The 27,461-nt window shown below is 42.3% G+C and overlaps 1 protein-coding gene across 1 annotated transcript; it reads right to left on the reverse strand.

Moving 5' to 3' along the window:
- FTSJ3 (FtsJ RNA 2'-O-methyltransferase 3) lies at positions 1–27,318 on the reverse strand. The gene is made up of 21 exons (XM_083376278.1): positions 27,006–27,318; positions 25,399–25,504; positions 20,607–20,653; positions 19,723–19,802; positions 19,195–19,294; positions 15,011–15,205; positions 14,450–14,565; positions 14,132–14,236; positions 13,853–13,953; positions 13,571–13,651; positions 13,032–13,187; positions 11,501–11,636; positions 9,488–9,690; positions 7,066–7,183; positions 6,660–6,753; positions 5,276–5,432; positions 3,294–3,376; positions 3,085–3,187; positions 2,388–2,571; positions 1,820–1,914; positions 1–462 (listed from the first exon to the last, which is right to left on the reverse strand). Exons 1-21 carry the CDS (start codon positions 27,070–27,072, stop codon positions 267–269), a joined length of 2,523 nt encoding a protein of 840 aa, XP_083232404.1. The 5' UTR covers positions 27,073–27,318; the 3' UTR covers positions 1–266.
- Positions 27,319–27,461: the final 143 nt, after the last annotated feature.

Consider the following 27,461-nt stretch of genomic DNA (forward strand, 5'->3'; position numbering starts at 1 on the left):
TTTTCCAGGAAAAAAAGAGTGTTTAATAAAAGACAAATTACTACAAAAACTTGGGGAAAAAGACGGTCGTCAAGGGCATAGGTGTCACTTGCCCCATCTTTATGCAACTTACATTATCAGTGGCTGAATGGAACAAAAGCAGTTTGTAGGATAAGGACTAGCCCACCGAGAATGAGCTTATGGTTATGGGGTTAAATGTCTCAGATGTATTCAAGAAGTCAAAAGAGCCCACCCTAGTCAAAAAAAATCATTAAGTTACGACAACTTTACTTTTGCTTCTTGCGTCTTGGTTTCTGCTCCTTGTGTTTCTGTGCTCTCATGTCCTTCTTGAGACGTCTGTCCACCACTTTGAAATGGCCCTTGACTCCAGCAGGGCGTCGAACCTTCCGTCCTGCACCCTTCTTGGCCATAACATAAGTCACCTGCCTTTTTTCTTTCCCTAAACCTGCTTTCTTGTAGATACTGTTAGAGAGAGGGGGAAAAAAAGATTTGGTAGAAATCTTCCTTTCAGAATCTTTTGCCAAACTGAATAATTGTTTCCCCAGATTTCAATCCAAGCCACTTTCCTCTTTCCTTTTGTTACTACACCTGTTCACCTATATCCCCCTCTAGACTGGGTACCACACAATGAGGTGGCAGAAAGGCCGAATTTCATAAGTATTATTAATCCTGTTTTAAATAAGGACAGTCACGGGAGTAGGAAACCTCTATACGTCAAACTGCCCCCCTTTTTAACTTTCAATCCACTGGAAACAAAGACAAATCATTTCATTTTGCTGCTACTTTCCTGGAGACTTCTTCAGAGGTTGAGAAGACTGAATTGCAGCCCTTGACAAGTTGCCCATCCCAGTTAAACTGAATCTCTTTGTCCCAAACTGGAAACCAGATGAGTTTACTCCACAAAACGTAGTTAGCAAACTTATTAGAAATCCAGGAAGTTGTTCAATGTGTTATTTCTTGTTTTCTTTTATTTCCTCTCTTCTGAAGCCTATCAAGCCTAAATCTGACCAGATTCTAATATGTGGGGAAACTTTACCAAAAAGATTTAGAGGTCAATGTAGTATAGCTATTAAAATATTGAACTAGGATAGAAAAAGCCCAAATAACTGTTCAGCCAAGGAGCTCAAATTAAGTTTGTTAAAAATCTACCAAGGAACCTGTGAGTTCTACTTAAGAATAGGAACAGTGCCCTTTAGTGGCTGGACTTTTCTTTTTGTAAGGAAGATTGAGAACTGTTTAATTGTCCTGGACCAAACTATCTGTAACTATCTCAACATTTATCTTAAAGCCTAACTTGAGCCTTGACAAACAACTCCCACATTCCATCTAAAACTAAATGCAGTATTACACTTTCCTCCTATAACTTTGCTTTGTTTATCATCTTGACATATACATTCCATCAAGATGATAAACAGAAACTTGCAGCACTCAGAAACTTGAAACATTATTTTCGGGCCTTTTAAACTGATCTACAAAAAGATTGCTCTAGTACAGATCAACCAGACATTCTTTCCCCCGTTTCAATGAAATATAAAATTCAATAAAGTCAAACAAGCTTCTTCTGCAGCCCATTCACTTCTCTCAAAGAAGAGGGAAAGTGTAGGGAAGCCACCCAGAGTCACTTTGCCCAATGAGATGGGCAATATATAAATTTAATAAACAAACAAACAAACTCTAATATGCAATTCAGGAAGCCTTAGGCTATCTGATAACAAAATACTTAAAACTCAAGAGAAAAGATGCTGTCTCTAATCTTGAGTTTGGACTGGGGGTGGGGAGGGGAGATGGGAGGAATTTATTCAGAAAAGTGAAAACCCACCTGCGTAGTTGGGCAGCCTTTTCACGCTCTGAGATGTCTATAGTATTCACTACAGATTCTGCTTTTTTCTTCATCTGCTCCAGTTTCTTCAACATCTGAGGGGAAGGAGAAAGCAGTTATCACAGGAAAGAACCTCAAAGCATGGAGGTATCTATGTGTGGGGATATGTATGAGTCTCTACCTGGCTCCATCCTTTGAATGTTTAGTTCAAAAAAAAAAATCACACAGCAGAGAAAGGAGAAAATCTTTCTTTGTAGCCCTTACAGCAATAAAGTGGCTGAGTTGCTTCTGGACTTCTGTAAATGTAGTCAACAACTTTTATTGATTAGCCCTTGGGCCATATCAAAGTACAAAGTTCCAGCAACAAACCGTCACCAAAACTAGATAAAAGCAATCCGAAATGGAATCTGTAAATGTAGTCATTATTATGAATGCAATGTGGCCAATAACTATGGCTAAAATTTTAATTTGGTATTGAGCAAACCAGTCAACAGTCTGGCTGGTTATATATAAGACAACCAGATTACATACGGTCTGCTTGGTTATAAAGAAGCATGGCCTTGCTTACTCGTCGTTTCTTGCGGGCCTTAGCTTCTGCTACTTTCTTGATGGGCCGAGCATTAATTTCACGCCAACGCTGGCGGTACTCTTCCACAGTCTGATGGTCCACAGGCAATGGTTTGCGCCGGTGCTGGTGCTCTTCCTGTACAAACCATTCAGGTAGCTCCCCTTCTTCCTCATTGAAAGTATACCTGGGAACAGGGAAAGAATGATAAAAGGGGAACAGTCAAGAGGAGCCCTCCCCAAACGTGAGGTAGCCAAAGCTTCTCTATCATAGTAAAAAAAATGGATGTACATTTTACTTTTCTACAAATGAAGAAAGGAAGCGGAATTTAATTTTTGAATTTGGTAAAGATTCATGCTTGTCTTTTGACGTGGGGAGGGAAAGGGCCACAGTGTAAGAAGGCATGGATGATACAGGGATGGAACCGTATTCTCTAAGTTGATTGGTCAGATTTTCCTTTTTCATGCTTTGGTCAACCCAAAACTGTACATCTTTCCCAGACTTAGGTAACATCAGTAGTTTTCATTTTGCTGATTTCACCATGGCTGAAACTCCCAATGTTTGCTCTTTGTTGCATAGGTCTAACTCGGATAAAGCAAACTTTTCTTAAACATCAGCCATCCATAGCCTATCACGTTCCTCTATTCAGGAGTCTTTTTTTCCAGCTGTATTTGCTTATGCTCTTGTACTTTCAAATCACCTGTTGAAAGAGTCATCAATCAAGTCTCTCTTGGCCTTGTGGGAAGTGGCAATGACTGCTCCTAATGCCAGTCCTTCAGGGTTTAGAACCCGAGCTCGCTTCACTGGAGAGAGAAAACTGCAGTCAATATTCTGGGCCAGCATCCCAGCACTATTCTTTAAAAATCATAAACAGATGCAATTGGTCTCCATTGCTCTTTTATTCCTTACCTGGATCAATAATGGGGACAACCTCAATACCACTTTGGCTATCTCGGATACGCTTTATTCCTGCCTTTGAGGCTGACAGCTCCCTGAAATATAGAAACACAGGGTGTAATTGATGGACCATCTCCTTTCTGGCATCACCTTAGGTGAAATGAGGAAAGCTACTTTAAATACACTATCCACCCCTCAAAAATTACTGTGTCATAAAAATTGAAATTTGGATTACAAATATAGTCATATTTGCTGCCATCCGTACACAGATAAAAGCTAATGGTAATAATCCAGATCTGAAAATATGGACATTAAAAATCGAATTCATTATCATTCATGTAGCTAGTATTTTAAAAATGAATTGCTGGCAAGTTAATTTGATGCCACATGAAAAATCCTATGATGACTGGTTTAAATTTCTAGTAAATTCATTTAGTAGTATATTGAAATGAGGCCATCAGGGAAAGCAAGGACCAGATTTATGTCAAATGCTAAAAGAAATTTTAAGATTAATATTAACATTTCCTTACATAAATCCATTTGTTCCTAAAACCAAAGCAAATTGGGTAGCTTTTTTCTTTCTTTAGATCAAGCTTATTCAGATATATAATTTAAAAATGGCAAACCATTTGTTTAAAGAAACTAATTTAACTGAATAATAAAGTTGCAATATATTAGATACAATTGGGACATTCAATAAAACCAATTTCAGAATGCCACTGAAGATAAATACCGTAACTTTTTTTTTTAAACTTGGAGATATATTTCGTAATGCAGAAAAATCAAATATCTATTTTATCAGCAAAGCACATTTATTCTATCAAATTATGTATTGATTTCTTTCTTCTAAAAATGAAGGAAGACCAAGGATTGGGGAGAAAGGAGACAAGACCAAGATTAGAAGTGTATTGTGTGACAAGGGATGGATTTCTCCCATACTTCATGTTTGAGGCAAAAAGACCTCTTGCTGCTTACATTCTTGTTGTGATAGCTTTCTTGTGGGTTGCATTTGTGAGAAAATGTGTGGAGGTAAGAGGGAAAATGTTTAAGACTGCAGCATAGGGGAAAAAAAGGTTTAGCTCCTTCCTGAGTTAAAGCAAGCATGAGAAATCTCTACAACTGTGGGTACTCTGTGCCAAATTGGTTCAGAAATATGGCTCAAAATTCACAGAATACTGAAACATGTTGTACAGAAATAATTTAGTGTCCCTTATTTTTCAAAGGTTGTTTATTCACTTTCAGCCTAAGACAAACAAACCTATACAGATAAAACACATTGCTTATTTTATTTGGAAGAGACTTCTATGAGGGAAAGAATAGAAGGACTTCCCAAAATGCAGTACTAACTCCTCCCATCTCAAAAGCAACAGAAAGCTCAGGAAAAGAACAGAACAAGCCTGGGGTTATATACTGTATTGAGCAATGGCTTTAGCCATAACTTACTGAATTATCTATACCCGTAGGAGTTCATGCCATTGACTAAGCCATAAACCTAATTAATATACCAAAACAAAATAACAACAAATATAAAGATTAATTATGGTTTGTTGCATAGTCGGTCAGATGTTTAGACTGGATTTGGTATTTTATCCACCTATCAAGTCCTTCCCAAGGACCTGGGATGGGCAGATGTTGATGTCTGATGGCATTAGAGATATCATTGCAGGATGTAAGCTATCTCAAGTAAAGTGGCCTTTTGCAATTGACTGATGGTGAATCTGTCAATGCCAAAGGCATTCAGGTGGTGCTTTGGCGCCTACTACAATTGGTATTACCTTTTCTTTCTTTAGCCACAAATAATTATTAGGGTTCATACTCAGCCAGATGTTTAGCATTATTATTATTAATTATTATTATTATTGGGAAGAATTTGAGAGATGCATAAAAATGCCAAATCCACTTTAAATATCTGGCTTACTCTGCAATCAGCCATCATGATAATAAACATATGACCTCTTAGTGCAATATATGCATCCTGTCCGTCATGACCTTACCTGTCTTCTTCATCGCTGCTGTTGCTCTCCTCTCCCTCAGAGGACTCCCCTTCCGACGACTCTTTTGTTCTTTCAGGTTCAAGACGTTCCCTGTTCATAGATTCAGGCACAGTTTCATGTTGTAGCAGCTTCTTTTGCTTCTTGCCATTCTTTGAGACTTAAAATTATTTAAAACATTTAAATTAGTGAGAAATCTTCCCTCCTTTCTTTCTTCTCATTACTCTAGATTCCTTGGTACTTAGATTTATGAAGAAAAAAAGATGCAGCAACAAAATTCTCAGAAACACAGACATCAGACATGAAATACTAATGACTTTTTAAAGGAGAAGTTATTAGGGCAAGAAAGGGGGGGAAAAACAAACCAGTTGTCTGAGCCAATACTTTTTGAATTAGAAAGTAACATACTTGGACAAGGTCCTAACTACAACCCCAAAAGCAATGCCTAAGGTTGTTTCCTATTCTGGACAAATAAAGATATACCTTTACATCTTTCCTCAGTATGATGCCCACCTAATTTTCCTAAAGTAAACATCTTGATTACAGAATTCTGTTTCTCATTGTGGTTGGTGCCATAACCAAGAAAACCTGCCTGCTGGTCTAAGATTTTTTAGACTGAGCTTGGATTTTTCTGATTCGAAGTCAGGATTTTAACATTTGGAATTTTGTGTGGTTTTGCTGGTTTGGGTTAACAGTGCCCTGCTTCTGGGATTATTTTGAATGAAAAGTAGAGTAGGACTTGCAATAAACAAAATGCCCAATTGAAGACTAGCTTATCATATTCTGAGTTCTCTGAAAATAGCAAGTTAAATAAATAGTCCTTGTATTGTAAAGACAAGGCAAGATCCATTTTCTGCTGAGCTGCTAAATTGTTTCAGTTCTTTTCTTTAAAAGTCCAATGTAGGCAGTGGTCATCTTTCAACAAGTTTAAGTGACCTGGAATTTAGCACCACACAGATTTAGTACTGATATTACATTTAATGCTAATGAAGTGCAAAGCACGTTATGAAGCAATCCCCGGAGAGCCTTGAAGGCATATGAAGCAATAACATCTGTAAAATTCCATGTATAATAAGAAATGAAGAAGCAGTCTTAAATCCTTCCTCTCTTAACATTTACCAGGACATTCATTTTACAGTTAAAATTTCCCAACCTAATTTCAATTTGACTTTAGGGATTACTTTGAATTGCAGCCAATTCATATGCAATGGAATTTACATAGTTATGTTTATTACCAGGGAAGAAAGATATGGGACAAGTAGTTTTTAAAGAGGCTGCAATTTCATCCAAGTTACTCCAAAGAAGTGCTAGATGGATTTTCAGTGCATGCTGATCCCATATTTTCATTTATCATCCAACTTAGTCCAATACAGTCAAATATTTTTACCTGGTGGATGTTCTGCCCAGTTCTGGGATAGGACTTGTGCCTGCCCAATCTCTAGTGCTTCATCAGCATCATCATCAATTCCAGCAAAAGCTTCCTGAACGAAGTAAACACAAAATTAATTTAGATTATTTCTGGAAATGCTACTCAAAATGTTACTTTGTGAACCCCAGGTACTTCAGTAGTTTTAAAACAAAAGTCTCAGGTAATGCCAAAAGAAAGGCACTTCAGACCACTGGGAAAAGGAAGTACCATGTGGAGGTACCACAGGGAATGGAAGGAAAATATTGCTGTGGCAGCTTTTCCCAACTTGAATGCTCTCTACCTATGTGACTTTCCACTTCCAGAATTCTTAGCAATGACCATGCTAGGGAAGGGTGCATTAGACTCTTGGGCAAAGTTAACTCACTTTGCCAAACCATAAGCTCATCCGATGCTGCTCACGTTCTTCCTTGTCCTCCAGTGGTACTAACAGAGGGTTTCCTCCTTCAGCATTGTCTTCCTCCATCTCATCTTCAGAGGCAACTCTGAAACAAATAAAACAATGCTGCAGGAAAGCATAGACACCTTTCTAGCTGATCAATGTGGTAATTGAAGGCATAATTAAACAGTTGCCAGGAAAATTCAGGAACTGCTCTTAAATCATTGAAAATCCCATCTTAATCACTTATTGAGGAATAACTGGATTGCTTTGTTTTTCTTATGCTCATCTAATCTGCATTCAACAAGTCCTTATTTCAGTTTCCAGTGTTTCCAAGTAGAAATGGAGGAGATTCATGCTTGAAATATTGGGAGAGATACTGTGAATTAATCCCATCAATACCTAGCAAACAGACCAATATTCTCTTCACCCAAGCCTTTCAAAATTCCACTATTGCTACAGTATTAGGGATATATTAGGATTAGGATATAATAATAAAATAATAATAATAAACCTTTATTGTCAAAGTACAACATGTGTACATTGAGATTAGCTGAGCCTCCCCCTGTGCTCTCTCCCCCCAACACACAGTGACAGCAAACCCTCCATCCCACCACACTATGTGAACCAACTACACCACACACCGGCCTCCCAAGTCAACTCTGCATAAGATTACATCCCATTCAAAAGCCTAACAGCCCACGGATAAAAGCTGTTCTTCAGCCTGTTGGTACGGCTGGCTATATTCCTATATCTCCTACCGGATGGTAGGAGAGTAAAGAGATACCGTCCAGGGTGTGAGTCATCCCTGAGAATCTTCCTCTTCCAAGGCAACGAGCCCTGGCGATGTCATCCAGTGGTGTCAGGGAACAGCCCACAATGTCTTGTGCTGTGCTCACTACCCTCTGTAATACTTTCCTATCCGCGGCTGTCAGACCGGCATACCAAACCACAATACCATATGAGAGGACGCTCTCTATGGTAGACCGGTAAAAGAGGGTCATTAGCTGTTGTTCTACCCTGTTCTTCCGCAAGATCCTAAGAAAGTGAAGCCTCTGTTGGGCCTTTCTAGCGACCTGGGTTGTGTTAACTTTCCAGGTCAGATCTTCACAGAGGTAGACTCCCAGAAATTTAAAGGAGGGAACTCTCTCTACACAGTCCTCCCCGATGTAAAGTGGGGCAGGTTCCTCTTTTTTTCTCCGGAAGTCTAACACCATCTCTTTCGTCTTGCTGATGTTTAGGTGCAAGTTGTTGTTACTACACCATATGGATAGTTTTTGTACCTCCGCCCTATATGCTGTCTCATCCCCACCTGTAATAAGACCCACCACAGTTGTATCATCTGCGAACTTGATTATCGCAGTGGATGGGTCAGATGATACACAATCATAAGTGTATAAAGAGTACAGGTAGGGGCTAAGCACATAGCCCTGTGGCGTGCCGGTGCAAAGCTTCAGGGGGGTGGACAAAGCAGACCCGACCCTCACTGTTTGTACCCGATCCCTAAGAAAGTCTTGAATCCAATCGCAGATAGCGGGGGAGAATTTCAGGTCAGTCAGCTTCTCGATGAGAATGCTCGGCAAAATGGTGTTGAAAGCCGAGCTGTAGTCAACAAAAAGCATCCTGACGTAGCTTCCAGGTTTCTCGAGATGACTTGCTACAGAGTGTAAAGCAGTAGCTATGGCATTGTCTGTCGACCTATTTCCCCTGTAGGCAAATTGATGTTTATCAAAGTCCAGTGGGAGGCATGTCCTAAGATGTTGGAGAACCAATCTTTCGAAGCATTTCATGACTACAGACGTTAATGCAATTTGCTTTTTAAATAACGCCATCATTACTACTACTACTACTTTGCTACTAGTAATACTAATTAATTATGATGGAATAAAATAAAATAGAATACAATAGAATATTTTGCCAAGTGTAGTTAAAATTTGTCTCTGGTACAGAAGCAATCAGTGAACTTGCAAAACAACAGATAATAATAATATGATGATGATGATGTGTATCCAGTAGAAGAAAATAAAGAGATAATAAATCTGAAAAGAGCCTGGAATGGTATGTAAAAAAAGGTAAAGGTAAAGGTTCCCCCACACATGCGTGCTAGTCATTTCCAACTCTAGGGGCCAGTGCTCATCTCCGTTTCAAAGCCAATTAACTCTCAAATTCCCATGAAAAAGCAGCATAGTTAAGTCAAATGGACCTTTCCAGCAAATTTGAAGAAATGGGTTGGGTGTATTCTTGTGACTCGGCATGTGTGCAAGCACTCAGAAAATCTACAATTGCTTTCCCAGATGCAGCTTTCTTTCCCTCTTTAACATCATTTCCACAGAAAGACCACTTGCATAAAGCCAATTTCAGCACAGAGCAACCACCACACTGGAACCAATTCTCTGGCACCTTCAGTTACCTTTCTGAGACACAGGCCTGCTTCAATTGTTTGGCCCGTTCCTCAACCTCTGCCATCTCCTCATCATCCAAGTCACTGGCCAAGGAGACGTCATTATCAGAGCCTCCTTCTTCAGAGAGAGAGAGGTCATTGTCAGCATTTGCGGATGATGCCACAAAAGCATCTGCAGCTGCCATGTCACCCTGGACCAACTCATGCAGTAGCTGGAAGTAAACAAGAGGAATGGTGATGATCACATAGTCTAATCCTTTTAGGTGATATTTTCTGAGAAGAATCAGCATAAACAAAAGAAATACTTTTTTGAACACCCAGAGCCATAGTAGGTGCAAGATAGGTGAGGCTAATTTGAGCATGTGGGCAAGGACTTTTGGGAGGATGGGATGGTAAGAATTTGTGATTAATTCTTCTAAAATCTACTAGAATGCACTTTTTTTTGTATCGTAAGGTGAGCTTCCATGATGGAAATAGGATGATGTAATGCTCTTAAAGATTTTTTTTTTTGCCAAAACCAGGCTCAGTAGACACAGACACTGAAAAGCTTCATGACTCATTAAAATATTCAGATTATTCCATCTCTAAATATCGGGGGCGAGTTATTACCCCCCCCATAGATAAGGCTCGCAATCTGGGTGTCCTCTTAGATTCACAGCTCTCCTTAGAAGATCATATAGGAGCTGTGACTAGAGGGGCCTTCGCCCAGGTTCGTCTGGTGCGCCAGCTGCGACCCTATCTAGACCTGGATGCCTTGCGTACAGTCACCCATGCACTTGTGACCTCTTGTCTTGACTACTGCAACGCTCTTTACATGGGGCTGCCCTTGAGAACCACTCGGAAGCTTCAGCTGGTGCAGAGTGCAGCTGCACGAGTGCTTTTGGGGGTCTCCCGATACTCCCATATTACACCTCTGCTCCGTGAGCTCCGTGAGTTGCCTTCCGGGTGAAATTGAAGGTGCTAGTGATGACATACAAAGCCCTACATGGCGTGGGTCCGGATTACCTACGGGAGCACCTACTGCCAGCGTCAACATCCCTCCGTCCTGTGCGCTCCCACAGAGAGGGCCTCCTCAGGGTGCCACCGGTCAGAGAATGTCGACTGGTGACCCCCAGGGGGAAAGCATTCTCGGTGGGTGCGCCAATCCTTTGGAACCGCTTACCAGCTGAAATCCGGATAGCCCCCAACCTTCGCTCCTTCCGGCGTGATCTAAAAACTTATCTATTCCAACAAGCCAGCCTGGCCTGATGGATTTGGGTTTTAAAATTTTCTCACTTTATTGCTTTATTGTATTCTTACTTTATTACTTTGTACACCGCCCTGAGTCCTCCGGGAGAAGGGCGGTATATAAAATAAATAAATAAATAAATAAATAAATAAATAAATAAATAAATAAATGTTGCCCATAAATAAAAATAAAGAAAAGGGCAGAAACTTATTAGGAACTAGATGGGGGTAGTGCCCCTCTCCCAGTTCTTTTAGACCTCCAGGTGGCTCTGATATCATTAATCGTGGTATCTTTCTGGCTCACTTGTGGAGTCTGGGAATTGGGGGCACTGTTTACACTGCTTTCATTCTTCCTTCATGGTTGGTTCAATCTGCTAATGAGGCAGAAAAAGTGTGTGTGTGTGTGTGTTTGTGAGAGAGAACAGAAAAAAAAGCATTCAAACAAAAATTGGTTATATTGTGTTCAAAAACCTAGAGCATTAATAATATATTCTTTGTGTGCTATTTTGTCATTTAATGTAGATTATACAATCATTCCCAATTCCTTGGTGGTTATTTTTTCACTGAATCCCCTATATGTGTGTTTGATATATAAACTTCCAAACACTGATCAAGGTTCAATCTCCAGCAATCTCAAGATGCCTGTTCCTTTCTTTTTACGGGCTGTGAAAAATATCATGTATGCTTCAATATGTGATGAAGGAAAAAAATGAGTGAGACACAGTTTCTGGTTATTCACCCTGATTCAGTGTCATCTCCTAACCAACTGGCATGTTCTCAGATCTTCTCTATTACCTGGTTTTTGCCAACTGCCCTGAGAGAGAACATCCCGGTGTCCCCATCATCTGCAACAGAAACTCCAGGAAGATCCATCTTCAGTTCAACACGTTCTCGTTGGCGCCTGCGCTCACGCAAAATTTTACGTTTTTTCCTGGTAATGATGAAGAGAAAGGTTAATAACTTGAAGTACTTCGTATGAGTCCATTCTGCATTATGACTTGGTCTGAGGATGAAGTATGTCCCGAAACAAAAAGTGGGGGAAACCAATATTACAACAACCCCAAGGCTTGGAAATTGGTGATCAGGGCAAATCAGCAGGGTGCTGGAGAAAAAGGGATCAAAGGTGGATATCCATTCCAAACTAAATCTCAGTGGTCAAAGAATGCAAGAAAGTAGAAAAATATATGGGATGCATGTGTGTATATGTGTGTGTGTTATGTATGTGTGTGTATTCACATACACACACACACACATATGCTCATGTAAAGGATGGGGGAGGACTGACTTCCCAATTCACTCATCCCAATTTTTTTCATCTTCCCAATTCCTTAAATCTTAAAAACAAAAGGTGATTAAAATATGAAAACAGAGTAACTATTATAATGTGAGAAAAGGAGATTGTAAACCTACCAGAAATCCTATCAATCTCATCTTGAGTTCTACCATCCTTGCTCTAGATCAGGGGTCCCCAATTCCCGGTCTGTGGACCAGTACTGAGCCATGGCATGCCAGCAACCAGTGTGCACAAACAAAGCCCCATCCACGGGATGCAGGCTGCACACAAAACCAGGCACCCCCCAGTCTGCGGAAAGAACTCTCCATGGAACTGATCCCTGGTGCCCAAAAGGTTGGGGACCTCTGCTCTAGATGACAATAGATTTTATCCCAACTTTTTCATATATGATTCATCTTGATTTGAGCAGTGTGAATCAGCATGCTATACATTTTGAACTAGGGAAATCCTACTCTAAGTTTCTCATACTTTCTAAAACAGAATCTATTTTACAGAATTTCTACTTTTCTCTAAAATGTCAACTCTGGAAAAATTAGTCTGAAGAAGAGAAATGCTTCAACACACACATACAAATTTTCCCCAGAATTTTGAGCGTTTTCACATATCCATATTAAAGGTAAGGATTAGAAGACAAAAAAAAAGGACTTTCCAAGATTCTAGTTCTCAGACTACTGTAATAATGTCCACAATTTCCACTCCATAACTCTTGCTTGGTATAGCTTTACAAACATATTGATCCTGACTCAGATCTCCAATATGAGGTTACAAGAAGCAAGTATCCTTAACACCTCACAAATCCCAAACATTTCTCCAATTGGAGCAGATTTCTAGTCCAACATATGGCAGACTCTGAGTTGAAAAAACTGATCTGAATTCTGGGTCAAACTATAGTACCTAAACAAATGTAAATATGCAATTAACATATTTCCCATATTTGTCTTTATACAAAGCCTGATTTCTTATTGTAGTCATTTATTAGTAGGCAGGCAAAGGATAATTACAAAATGGACTTGTTGCTTTCTCCAAACTCACCGCTTTAGTTCAGCTATCTCCTCAGCTTTGAGCTGAGCAAGTTGTAATTCTAATTCTTCAGCTTCTTTTTCTTCTTCTCCTCTCCCTTGAATTTCTGGAGCTGTCTGCTTGGATCGCACTTCTTCCTCTCCTTCTTCCTCCTCACCAGAACTTAAACTAGAAATGGCAAAAAGAGACATCTTTTGAACTGTAAGCCGCCCAGAATCACATGATTGAGATGGGGAGCTACAGAAATTGAATTACATAAATAAAAATCTTTTCTTAATTTAAAAAAGCTGAAAATACTTGAGACTTACTGAAATTTACGGTCAAAACTAGACAATAAACAAGCAGAAAATTAGCTGAGGAAGGGGAAAAATCAAATAGAACTGTGTCTTAGCAAATTGAACAAAATGGTTCTGCCCTCTATCTCTCCCTTGGCCATAAGCTGGTAGAAAGCTGTGGTCAAGGAAGAAGGCCCATCAAACCAAGATGAGTCCCCTGTTTTGTAGCCAGTAAACTTCAAGCTAAACTTCCAGAGTTGGGTCCAATTCACTTACTTGATATCTATTTCCTTAGCTTGTTGTTTCAACTTCTTTACCAGAAACCGCCTCAATTTTGTTCTCCAATTAAGCAGGGCCCTAAGTAAGGAGAAGAAGACAGTGAGAGTCTACACATATCATTCTTGGGTTTCAGAAACCTCACAAGCAGGAAAGTTAATTGGTTGCTAGTAGGTTGGCGATACTTTTTGGGATACTCAGGTGATTATAGTTAGGAAACTAGGATGGATCTTATTCCTCCTTAGCTTCTTACATCCCATTCTTATAAGTCAACTCCCATACCGGAGCTCCTTACGTCCAAGAACACGGATGTCTTGACAACAATGACGCACTTCCTCACTGGTTGCACTGTGATGTTCCAACTCTTCATTGTCAAAGACAATCTAGGAGATAAGGCAGAGAAGAGAAAAATAATGGAAAGGGTTCGCTCACTGGTACTTTGTCCTAACCAGAATTCTCTACTTTCTAATATAGTGACATCTTGATAACTAACAACTTCCAAAATCCAGCGCTCCCATCCCACATTCTAAAAGTTTCCACCTCTGCTGCACAAATCCTTACCTCACTGGCCTTGGCCAAGAAGTCCACTGGATTAGAAGCTTTTAGAAAATCTGTCAGACTGCAGCGGTTATAAAGAACTGTGGCTCCATCTTCATATCCTTCAGCCTAATCATAAGTAAAACAGAGCAAAATGGGTGAATAAAATGTGGTCTCAAGTAAGAGCCATATCTTTCCACCTAACCCTCTATAGTCTAAACACCAAACCTTTCCATCTTTCAATCATTATTTCCACTCATAATGAATACTCTTCTCAAACTATCAACAGAAGCTCCCTCCATAGCTATCGTTGGAGAAATAGCAATGTTCCCCCATACTGACCTTTGGCTTCCTTTTGGACACCAATTCACTCACAGACTTTGCCTGCACCTCCACTTCTTTGAAAGCAAACTTGGGGTCAAAAAATTTGTTGTCAATTTTATCTGGAGCAAAGTAACCTAAAAAGAGATGAAAGATATTCATAACCAAGCAAGTCACTATTAATTAAAATGATCACTTTTTTCTCATCACATGCTTTCAAGCCATGCTCTGGAGAATTTGGGAAACAAATTAATTATTTACAGGATAGTTCTATCATACTAGAATAATTAGAAATGGCGATTTGTCACATCCTTTTTCAGACTACAGAATATTTTGGCCACACAGTGGCAGCAGAGGATCCTCTATCCATTAACAACTTTTGTATATCCAGCCCAGAGTTGCTTTGCATTGTAGACTGGTTGGCATATACATTTAATAAATAAATAAATATATATCCTGCAGCACCACTTGCAGATAACAAAGCAAACTCCAATGCTATATTATGCTGGATTTGCCAAATCAACCAGATTCATTTGTCCCCCAGCTGGCAATCCATTCCCTTTCCCCCATTCTAGCACTCACCCTGGCAAATCACAAAGATCTCAGCTGACTCGTTACGTGAGGCTTGTGGCTTGGTGGCTTGCACTTTATGGAACAGCTGCTGAAAGATCCACAGAAGGGGCTGGTAATCCCGGGAACGGAAGACCTTCGTGATGAACCAGCCACCCTTTGACAAGAAGTCACAGGCCAGCTTCAGGGCTGATAGTGTAAGGCTTGCTGTCAGGAGGTGGAACAGAGAGGAGAGAAAAGGAACAAAGCTAAGGAAAAGTTAGATTAGCCTCTGAACTTGTAAATTTACTCTAAGCTGCCATCAGTTGTACACTCATTCCAACTGCATCATCACATGGTAAAGAGCAGCCTTGGTGGAGCAGTGGGCTAATGCCTCCTTAAGTAACACCAGCTGCCTGCAATTAGTGCAGGTTCGAGTCCCACCAGGCTCAAGGTTGACTCAGCCTTCCATCCTTCCGAGGTAGGAAAAATGAGGACCCAGATTGTTGGGGGCAATTAAGCTGACTTTGTAAAAATGCCGCTTGGGGTGTGTGTGAAAGCCCTAATAAACAGGCATATACATAGAATGAAGGCTACTGCTAAGCTTGTAAGCCACCCTGAGTCTTCAGAGAAGGGCGGGATATAAATGGAATTAAAATAAATAAATAAATAAATAATAAAACTCACCACCCATTACACAGAAGGGTTATAAGGATGGCAAGATGGTTATTTAATGCCATTTATAACCCATTTTTCTGATAAAACTTCAATAGAAGACAGAAACCCATTTTATGTGATTAGAGGTAAGGGAAGGAAAATGATTTAAACCCAGAGAATAACCCTGATGATCAACAATACAATCTTTGTTCGTCAGAATTAGAATCATGGAGATAGCTAAAAGTTTAGGTTAAATTATTGTACTAAAAATGGGAAACAAAATCAATTTAATGTGTTATTTGCATATTAACACAAAAGTCAGTTAAACGACAAGGAGTTATTTCAAGCCTTCAAGCAGTCAAGTAGCTATTTGCTTCACCGGGGCAATCAAAAAGGGAGATAGAGGGAGAAAGCGAGTAGCATCACTGCTGAAGCTGTTAAAAATGCAGACCATGACTTCCAGTTTGCCATCGCGGCCTCTGCGGACGCTGGAAGACGAGCTCCATCTTCCGCATTTGATTTTGCTCCATTGGGGGACCCTGGAAAGGGTCGAAAGTCACCCTGTAAGGGTGATGAGCAAGGAAGGGATCCCTCCTGATCGCGGGAGGGCGGCAGCCCTTCCACTTGATCCGGGGCAGCCTTCCAAACCGACAGAGGAAAGACTGGCCCTAGCAACATGGCTCGTCACTAAGCTGCTGACAGCCAAACTTACCATCAAGCACCTTTAAAGCAACGCAGATGAAACTGGGTGAGATCTGATCTTTTCTTTAAGACCTTAAGTATTTTTTTTCTTCCTGCAAAAACTGCCCAAAGTATTTTTTACCCCTGTGAGGAGAGAGGGAAGATAATTTCTACCCCACCCTCTAAGAACAGCAGTGACTGACTACCCAGGGGAGTTAAAGCACTATAAGAACAATTTTAACCTAATTGGATCTAGATGTTTCTGAAATTTGGGGATCAAAAGTTTTCTTATTCTTACTGGAGACTTTTGTTTTTATCTAAAAAAAGAAATTAAACTGGAAAAGGATTTTAGAAATTTTGGACTTAAAAAACTTTAAATGGCATCAGTGACATCCTGTGGCGAAGTATGGTATCACAACTTGTTATAGCCTAAAAGAGACTTGGCTTGAAGCCCAGACTTCAGATAAAACTCTTTCAACCTTGATAGATACCATCTGTGAGAAACTCAACTGTAAAGAGAATTTATGGGTATTTCTGGGTAGCACTGCATCCTCATTAGCTCTCTTTATGTAATGGGAGTTCTATAGAATACTTTAGGAAACGTCAGGGAGTCCATGACATCAAAACTATTTTCATAATAATACTAAGATGAATTTGCTTTATTCACTCTCAGTGAGTAAAATTGCTGAAGCCTTAGCACAAATCAAGGCAATGGCACCAAACAGTCCTAGCAGTGACTATATCTGTCACCATCAAACACTTTCAGTTTTTTAAAAGGGTAATTTCACTTAAGAATATCCTTGATAAAGCAGTAAAATTATTTTTATTAAATTTTGAGTGTATCCTTTTACTATTCTATGTAATGAAAACTATGCAAAAAACATTTCTTTGGCATATTTAAATACAACTGATGGAAAATAACTTGTTTGATTGAATTGCAAGCTAAACTCACAGAATGCTGTTTTTACATGAAAGAAAAACTGACAAGATAGATTATGGATATTCAGACAAGGGGATCCAGACATTTTCTTGAAAATGAATCAAGTAGGCCTATCACTTCAAGGAAAACAACTGACAGTATGTGTTGCCAATAATAAAATTCAAGCTTTGAAGTAAAAATCAAGTTTTTTGGAAAACTAGTAACAGTGTAACAGAGTTGGAAGGGACCTTGGAGGTCTTCTAGTCCAATTCCTTGCTCAAGCAGAAGATTCTGTACCTGAGCTCCCCAACCTTTCCAACTTGGTGGCCCGGAAGGAAATAAAGCAGCAGGGAAATGTGCACGTGTGCAACTTGCGTGCACATGCACAAACAGGCACGTGCACAACAGCGGTGCTAGCAATCACGTGCATGCACAAATGAGCCATTGGTGCCCAAGCACAGGCACAAACGGGCCGCTGGAGCCCGTGTGATGCTAGCAGCAGTGCTAGCATCCACGTGCATGCACAAATGTGGCTGCTACTGTCCATGCAGTGGTGCTACCGCAAGTGGGGGGGCTCACCAGCTATTCCCAGGGCCCAGTGGCCAACAGGGGACCCCTGCTCTATACCATTCTGGATAAATGGCTATCCAATTGTTTTTTTAAAACTTCAGTGATGGAACCCTCACAATGTCTAGAACAGGGATCCCCAACCCCGGGTCTATGGACCAGCACCGGGCCATGGCATGCTATAAATCGGTCTGCACAAACAAGCAAAGCCCCATCCGCGAGATGCAGGCAGTACATGAATCCACGCCCCTTCCGGTCTACAGAAAAATCTCTCTCCATGGAACCTGTCCCTGGTGCTCAAAAGGTTGGGGGCCTGTGTTCTAGAGGACAACCATTCCACTGATTGTTTTCATTGTTAGGAAATTTATCCTTAATTCTAGATTGGATCTCTGTTTGATAAATTTCCACCCATTACTTTTTGTCCTGCCTTCAGATGCTTTGGGGAATAGGTCAATCCTTTTCTCTCTGTGGTAGCCCCTCAGATATAGGAAACTGATATCAGGATCCCTAGTCCTTCTCTTCATTAGAGTAGACATACTCAGTTCCTACAATTGTTTATCAATTCACCAGTGAGCCTAACAACTTCTCATAAGATCCATAATGATATTAGCAAATGTGATTATTTGACACAGGCAGTCCTCACTTAACAACCCTAACTGGGACTGTAAACCTTACCGCTAAGCAAAGCAATTACTAAGTGAGAATCATGCGGCCATGACTGTGCTTTCCAGGTAGAAAAGAGTGAAATTCACATCTTTGGATTTTGTTTACACACTAGCCACCACCACCACCACCACCACCACCACCCCCGCTCTTTGGAAAGTTTAACTGCCTAATTACTGTCTTGAACACAGTGAAAGCAAGCAAATTGTGCCACAGGCTATGCAAACAGCTTGGTCTCTTGAAAGCACTTCCTTTCTTTCTCTCCAATCTTTTCACTCTGAAGGAAGGAGAGAAAAAGCAAACTATTTCTGTAGGCAAACTCTCCTTTGCTTTAACTTTCCTGTTGCCAGCAACCTCCCCAATCTTTCTGCTCTGTATGTGTGTAGAGGTAGAGGGGGGTTAGAAGGGTCAAAGATTTAAGTGTAGAAAAACAACCTATTAATTCCCATATTTTAATCAAACGGGCAGAAACCACAACACCAAATTTCAACAGCGTGATCTTTGAACAAGAGGAACTAAACATAGCTTTTGGGTAGCATGGTACCAACATAAGTACTGGGCTATCAGGCATATCATGTTTACATGTTATTTATTATTGCTCCTGTATCAAATTAGATGTACAAGATAGTTTGTTGTAAAATCCAACTTAAAATTTAGGCTATATTGATCAGTGTCTATTCTGCAAAGCCCCAAAACCTGTTTTCTTCTCTTCTAGAAGAGGCCCCCATACCTTGAGCAAAGGCATCATGTACCCAACTGGCACCTACGTTGGGAGCCCCATCATTCAACACAACATCCACTTTCCACGTCTTCAACTCCTTGCGCAAGGCCTGGGGAGAAAGACAGCTTAAATAACATCAAAAGACTGAATAAAAGCTGCAGCTTTGTGCTAAGAAACGTTTGATACTATCAATAGTAAATCACTGCCCATCTTGTGGCAAGTGACGACAACAGAGAGACAAGGCAGTCTTTTAGCCTGCTTTTAAAATTAATACTATTTCTTTTCTGAGGTCCTAGACTAATTATGCAATTTTTACAATACCAATATTTTAACAACATAAAGTCTACTATGATTTATTTACTTGCTTATTTCATGGATTTACGTGCATTGAGTTCTTTTTGACTCCTAGCGACCACTCAGATAGACTTTGTCCATGGCAGTCCTTATATGATGAAAACCTCTGAATGAAGCTAGCAAGTGCAAAGAAAGCAAAAGCCAAAACTAGCAGCTGTCAAGGCAATCATACAAAATAATTACCTGGCGACACTTCTCGGTAGTGATGTCCTCCTGCAGTGTTACCACATTAGGAATGGGCTTGATGGGGACCAGATCAACCCCTAAAGACGGAAGAAGGGAGAATCAAGAAGCTAACAAGATAAGACAAAACAAAGCTATCGAAGCTGTCATTCCAGGCTTTTTTTCCTGTCTTTTTCAAATCCACCCTATTTTTTTAAAAAAATTGTTACATGTTCCTGTGATGTTTTAAATGTTATACAGCACCTTGAGTTTAATTTTGTTCTTTTAATTGGAGGCCATATAGACCAGCTAGTCCTCAACTTACAACCACATCCTGGGACCAGAATTTCCATTACTAAGCAAGGCTGTTGTTAACTGAGTTGTGTCCAATTTTATGACTTTTTACCAGTTAAGCAAATCACTGAAGTTGTTAAGTCAATCCAATTAAGTGGATCACATGGTCTCTAAGTGAGTCTGGCTTCCCCCAATGACTTTGCTCAATGGAAGCTGACTGGGAAGGTCGCGAAGGACAGTCCCATGAATCTGGAATGCTGTAACCATAATAAATACATGCAGATTGCCAAATGCTGAAATCTGATCACATGACCATGGGGATGCTGTGACAACTGTGTGAAGTCTGGTCATAAGGCTTTCTTTTTGGTGTTGTAACTTTGAACAGTTGCTAAATTAAGGATTTTAAATCTAGGACTATCTGTACATTTATTTTTGGTTTCTTTCTTTTCTTACAAGCGCAGGGTCTGCTTTATTCAAACGAAATGTTGAGCCATTGCTGCTAAAAAAATTGATCTACTGACTTGTCACCCAAGCCTGATATCATGGGCTGAGGGATACATAAAATTATTTTATTTTTTGTCCTGGATCATTTCGCCATCCAGGTTACTCACCGATAATAAGACTGGAAACTGGCATAAATTTTGAGGCCACCTGCAGCCTGTAGATAGAACAGAATCAGATGTAACTCTGAGCATCTATCAGTCAACAATGACACTGGAAAAGTGAGAATGATTTTACCATGTGTTTTAAGTTAAGAACAGATTTGTTTTAAATGTCAACAGAAGAATATGCAACCACCGTTTGAAATGAATGAGCTGTGGTCTATAAAATTCATAGTCCAAATCTTAGCTGAAGTGTTATCAAACAAATTACTCCATACTGCACATCTAAAATACAGAACTGTGAATTCTGGCCTATTTTACAGTGTTTTAAGAATATTTTTAAAAATTTTGCAAACCAGAGGCCACAAGCAAATTAGTGTTTGATAATGAAAGTGCAGAATCAGAAAAATCTGACCTTTTCTTTTCAATAAAGCATGGAGTCTTACCCAATGAACCACTAAACCTGAATATATTCAGAACACAATGGAGGTTACATGCCAAATTAGATTTCTTTTATAAAGAAAAGGAATAGTTTTCTTAGAACATGGTATGGATAAAATGCAAAGGAAGATTTTTTTCCCTTCCTTTCTCATACTAGGAGCATTAAGGATCAGCTAACAAAAATAAATGCTTTTTTTCTATAGGTAAAGGTAAAGGTTCCCCCGCACATGCGTGCTAGTCGTTTCCAACTCTAGGGGCCGGTGCTCATCTCTGTTTCAAAGCCGAAGAGCCAGCGCTTGTCCGAGGACGTCTCCGTGGTTATGTGGCCGGCATGACTAGACGCCAAAGGCGCACGGAACGCTGTTACCTTCCCACCGGAGTGGTCCCTATTTTTCTACTTGCATTTTTACGTGCTTTCGAACTGCTAGGTTGGCAGAAGCTGGGACGAGTAACAGGTGCTCACTCTGTTACGTGGCACTTGGGATTCGACCCGCCAAACTACCGACCATCTGATTGAAAAGCTCAGCGTCCTAACCCACTGAGCCACCGCATCCCTCTTTTTTTTATAGCACTTAGTTAAATATCAAATGACCACAAAAGGCAAATACCGTATATACTTGAGTATAAGCCGAATTTTTCAGCCCACTTTTTGGGCTGAAAAATTCCACTTCGGCTTATACTCCAGTCAACAAAAAAACTTACCGAGGACTTGTGCGCGGCCGAGGCTTTGGTGCTTCCGGGATCGCGCGCACCTCTCCCAAGCCACGGCCATCCGGAGACCTGCCGAAGTTTGGGGAGGTTTGGGGAGGTGCGCGCGCACCTCCCCAAACCTCCCCAAACGTCGGCAGGTCTCCGTTCCTCCTGCCGTTTGGGGAGGTTTGGGCGCCTCCCCAAACGTCGGCAGGTCTCCGTTCCTCCTGCCGACGTTTGGGGAGGTTTGGGCGCCTCCCCAAACCTCCCCAAACGTCGGCAGGTCTCCGTTCCTCCGCGCAGACCTGCCGACGTTTGGGGAGGTTTGGGCGCCTCCCCAAACCTCCCCAAACGTCGGCAGGTCTCCGGACCTCCGCGCCTTGCCTGCCTGCTTCTTTCCGCAGCGGAAAGATGCAGGCAGGCAGGGCGTGGAGGAACGGAGACCTGCCGACGTTTGGGGAGGTTTGGGCGCCTCCCCAAACCTCCCCAGGTCTCCGTTCCTCCTGCCGACGTTTGGGGAGGTTTGGGCGCCTCCCCAAACCTCCCCAAACGTCGGCAGGTCTCCGTTCCTCTGCGCAGACCTGCCGACGTTTGGGGAGGTTTGGGCGCCTCCCCAAACGTCGGCAGGTCTCCGTTCCTCCGCGCAGACCTGCCGACATTTGGGGAGGTTTGGGTGCCTCCCCAAACGTCGGCAGGTCTCCGTTCCTCCTGCCGACGTTTGGGTGCCTCCCCAAACGTCGGCAGGTCTCCGTTCCTCCGCGCAGACCTGCCGACGTTTGGGGAGGTTTGGGCGCCTCCCCAAACCTCCCCAAACGTCGGCAGGTCTCCGTTCCTCCTGCCGATGTTTGGGGAGGTTTGGGCGCCTCCCCAAACGTCGGCAGGTCTCCGTTCCTCCGCGCAGACCTGCCGACGTTTGGGGAGGTTTGGGCGCCTCCCCAAACCTCCCCAAACGTCGGCAGGTCTCCGTTCCTCCTGCCGACGTTTGGGGAGGTTTGGGCGCCTCCCCAAACGTCGGCAGGTCTCCGTTCCTCCGCGCAGACCTGCCGACGTTTGGGGAGGTTTGGGCGCCTCCCCAAACATCGGCAGGTCTCCGTTCCTCCGCGCAGACCTGCCGACGTTTGGGGAGGTTTGGGCGCCTCCCCAAACGTCGGCAGGTCTCCGTTCCTCCGCGCAGACCTGCCGACGTTTGGGGAGGTTTGGGGAGGCGCCCAAACCTCCCCAAACGTCGGCAGGTCTGCGCGGAGGAACGGAGACCTGCCGACGTTTGGGGAGGCGCCCAAACCTCCCCAAACGTCGGCAGGAGGAACGGAGACCTGCCGACGTTTGGGGAGGCGCCCAAACCTCCCCAAACGTCGGCAGGTCTGCGCGGAGGAACGGAGACCTGCCGACGTTTGGGGAGGTTTGGGGAGGCGCCCAAACCTCCCCAAACGTCGGCAGGTCTGTGCGGAGGAACGGAGACCTGCCGACGTTTGGGGAGGCGCCCAAACCTCCCCAAACGTCGGCAGGTCTCCGTTCCTCCGCGCCCTGCCTGCCTGCTTCTTTCCGCTGCGGAAAGAAGCAGGCAGGCAGGGCGCGGAGGTCCGGAGACCTGCCGACGTTTGGGGAGGTTTGGGGAGGTGCGCGCGCACCTCCCCAAACCTCCCCAAACGTCGGCAGGTCTCCGGACGGCGGCGGCTTGGGAGAGGTGCGCGCGATCCTGGAAGCACCGAAGCCTCGTCCGCGCGCAAGTCCTCGGTAAGCTCCGGGCGGTCACTTGCTTCGCGTCTCCTGAGGGAAGGGGGGGCGACTGGAGCGGGCGTGTTTCCTCGCCTGCTGGGCGCCGCGATTTGCCCGGGGAACGCGCGGGCCCCGAATGGCAGCGTGGAGCGAGGAAGCGGACAGCCAGGGCTTCCCCGAGAGCCGCGGCCACACAGGGTATTCCTGTGTATTCAGGCATGCAAAATGGCGGATCGAGCCTCTGCTGGCGGCAGAGGCTTGCAGAACGGCGGATCGGCTTATACTCGAGTCAATAACTTTTTCCAGTTTTGGGGGGTGAAATTGGGGGTCTCGGCTTATACTCGAGTCAGCTTATACTCAAGTATATACGGTAATTGGCAACAATTCAAAAAAGTTTGAAAAGGGCATTATGAGCACAAAGCTATACGTTGCCTCCAGGATCGGAGGCACAATGTCCCTGAATGCCAATGGCAGCAGGATGAATGGAAAACGTCAACAGGATCATGTTGGCTTCCCAAAAGCACCTGCTGGTCGCTCTGTAAAGACAGGCTAGATCAGTGGTGGCAAACCTATGGCACGTGTGCCAGAGATAGCACTCAGAGCCCTCTCTGTTGGCACGTGTGCCACCACCGGCACCAGCAGCAGGTCCATCAGGCCGCCACCACCTCCCGGAGCAGGAGTCCCGCTCAGCACAAAGGAGGCAAAGTGGCCAACTAGCAAGCTCAAGTAGAGGTGGTAGAACAGAGTCACCAACCATTGTCGATTGGCGGACTGGAAGAAAAGGGAGGGGGAAGCATTTTACATGCGTGCGTGTGTGCATGGGGCTACAAACAGGCACTCACTAGCCCTGCCCCATTCTTGTGTGGCGCAGTGCCTTGTATCTGCACCCCACAGCACGGCAGCGGCCATTTTGTTGCGCCTTGCAGCATGGTGGCCTGTTTTTGCGCCCCTGGTTTTTGCGTGCCAGAAGTGGCACTCAGAGGTGCCTCCCTTCCCCCCCCCCCAAGGACACCACAATGCTGATGCATCCGTGGCACTTTGCAATAAATAAGTGGGGTTTGGGTTGTGGTTGGGGCACTCAGTCTCTAAAAGGTCAGCCATCACTGGGCTAGAGTTATGTGTGGCTTGATCTGGCATGAAACTTCTTGTATTAAAAAATTAACCAGAGCCCTAATATTTAATAATCTAAAATCCTGGAAATCTTAGAAAATCTTCCCAGAGTGTTCATTGATATATTTGAAGGGTTCCTTTTTAAAACTATTGGATTTAATTATATTTATGGCACTGTAGCTCCACTGGAATCAATATCATGATTCAATTATGCCTCACTGATTTCAAGAGCTGAATTATAAATAAGACTAAATTTGAAACCAACTGTCCACATCTATATTTATATAAAATATGTTAGCAATTATAAATACTAAGTATTTCCCCCCTCAAGGCAGTGAGATTTCTCATTGCTTTTGGAGATTTAACAAAACAAGCATAACCATACTTTTCTTACTCAAAACAGTAGAGGAACACAGGCAATTCCTATTCCTGGGGATCATAATCATGCATTTGTGTATGTTCTAGCTATTTTGCTATACTGATGGACTGGGAACATACATTTGGCTTACCTATTAGAATAGAAGAATAGAATAACAGAGTTGAAAGGGACCTTGGAGGTCTTCTAGTCCAACCCCCTGCTCAGGCAAAAAACCCTATACCATTAACTTGCCCTAATCTTGTGGGCTGACTTCTAAAGAAAATCTACAATAATATTGCTTTGTTTCCTCAGATGGCCAAATTTTCATAATCCACTTAATTATTTACTGGATAAGGAGAATATATTATAAGAGGACAGTTTGAAGCAGTGACAAGACTACTTGTCTAGGTGTATCTAGTGCATCAAGAACTGGAGGGCTATAATCTTATAGAAAAAGACTCACAAATACTTGAACTGGATACTAACCATCCTCCGGGAGCGGCACACAGATCCAGCAAGGCACGTGACTTTGGGAGGAATTGGAATTTGCGGTTCAACTGGATCAACTTAAAAGAAGAACGGGAGCGAAACCCTGGAAAAGAAAAGTCAACATCAGGCACAATTCCAGCTATAGCTATGAGGCTCAAACTCTACCCCAGCAATTTGAAGAGTGAGCTTTGAGCTTTAAGGAGTCCAATTAGAATTTCAAAATTAATTCATTGTGTTAGAAACACAAGCCAATGCTTGCCAGTGAAAAAAGACCATGCCCAGCACCAACCCCATAATAATGATAGTGATACAGGGTTAAGTTCAAACTACGAGCAGAAAAACTCAGATTTTACTCTAACTCAGTCACAGAAGTTCACTCTCAACTTGGGGCCACTCTCTTTCTCAACCCAATCTATCCCACAAAGTTGTTCCTGGGGAAGAAATGGAAAAGGGAGCACTATATATGCCTTGAAGTCTTAAATGTAAGGAGGAATAAACATCAAATAAGTAAGTAAATAAGCAGAGGAAGCACCCCCCAAAAGAAAAAAGAATGAATCACGATGCCATGATTCAGGTCACCATGCAAATGATCCCAAAAAGCACTTAGAGTTGAACAAAGTGCTTACATGAATTTATTTTGGAGGCAGTATCACTATTAGGCAGTCACATTAAATGAGATACCTCTAAAGCAAGGGTCCACAAACTCTTCAGCTCCTCAACTCTTTCATGAAGTTTCAGATTGTTCACTGACCCTCAAACATTACATACAAATAATTTAATAAACACTACTTTAACAGTACCACAAATGATAACAGTAAAAATAATAAAAGGCTGCTTTCACTGGTTTACCATCCAACCCTGGGTAACCCTGTACTGCTAGCCATTTTACCTTCAGGACTAGGGACTAGCATGGAGATCTACAGACTCCAAAAGATTGATTCCAATGGGAAAACAGCCACTTGACTCTCCTTTTGACCCTCAGCCATTTATAGATCCTTTAGTTTAGATAGTCCCATGAAATCTTGGGGGCTGATACTGCCCATGTTGGGGAACATTGCTTTAAACCAAGAGAATGAATGCCTGTAGTGAATGTTTATTCAGATCTTACTGTTTTGCTCTGGCAAATGTTTGAATATAAGAACTTTGAGGAGATTTTGGCTGAAACCATCTTTTAACTCTTTTAATCAACTAAAAAACCCCCTAGATTTCATTAATGTTGTGTTCGGTCACAACTTCCATTCTTCCAGCACTCATGTTGGAATTTGTCACATAACGAAGGGATTTGATACAGGAAACTTTTTTATTCCTGCATTCTGACTGGCAACCATGAATATGTGACAGAAAGAGAGAATAGATATCTGACAATCGATAAACACTCAAAGTTATTTAGCCAAAACACCGCGCCACAGACTCTCTTACATAAAGGATCAACTCTAGGACGCCAAGAGAGTGGTCAGGGTGACTATTCATTTCTCTCGAGTATCAACGCTCAGTAGGGACAGAAATATATTTTTGTCTCCTGGCGAACAAACTCTCCAAAGTTGATGCGAAGAACAATAAACCGAAAAAGAAGATAATGTATATTAAACGTCCCATTTTCTCACCGGTCTCTTTGGCCAGGTGATAAAACTTGTCTCTTCGGCTCTTTCCGACTTTCCCCTTCTTGCCCATCTCGACTAAGAATCAGCGGCCGCAGCAACTTGGACCCAAAAATTGAGGCTCCTGCACCAGAATCACACGTGCGCAGGACCTGCTAGGACCGCCTCCCTCCTTGTAGTTCTTCCTCTTCCTTTTTTTCGTGCCAGACTTCCGTCCGAAGTTTTTTTTTTTCAGCCATTTTGTGTGTGTCAGTAGCCCTTTTTCCGCTCCTGCTCCAAAACAGCCGGAAGAAAATACGAAAATATATAATGTGCCCAATCTTTAATTTTTTTGCTTACTGACTGAAATTAATGAAGTCAATGTTTTCAACGAGTCTAATTCTAAATTTAATTACGTCTGAATCCAAATGTTATAAAGACTGTTCTTTTTGGTATCTGCAGAGACTCTACTTCCGGGACAAC

This window comes from Vipera ursinii, assembly GCF_947247035.1.
Source record: "Vipera ursinii genome assembly, chromosome: Z".
NCBI lineage: Eukaryota > Metazoa > Chordata > Lepidosauria > Squamata > Viperidae > Vipera > Vipera ursinii.

Bases quoted from the DNA above. Each gene is read 5' to 3' on its own strand.
- FTSJ3 (XM_083376278.1), bottom strand. From the start codon at position 27,072: ATGGGCAAGAAGGGGAAAGTCGGAAAGAGCCGAAGAGACAAGTTTTAT. The intron at 13,188-13,570 runs GTAAGTGAATTG...TGCCATTTCTAG, and splicing joins GCTAAGGAAATAGATATCAA to TTTAAGTTCTGGTGAGGAGG. The intron at 11,637-13,031 runs GTGAGTTTGGAG...CATCATTACCAG, and splicing joins GAGATAGCTGAACTAAAGCG to GAAAAAACGTAAAATTTTGC.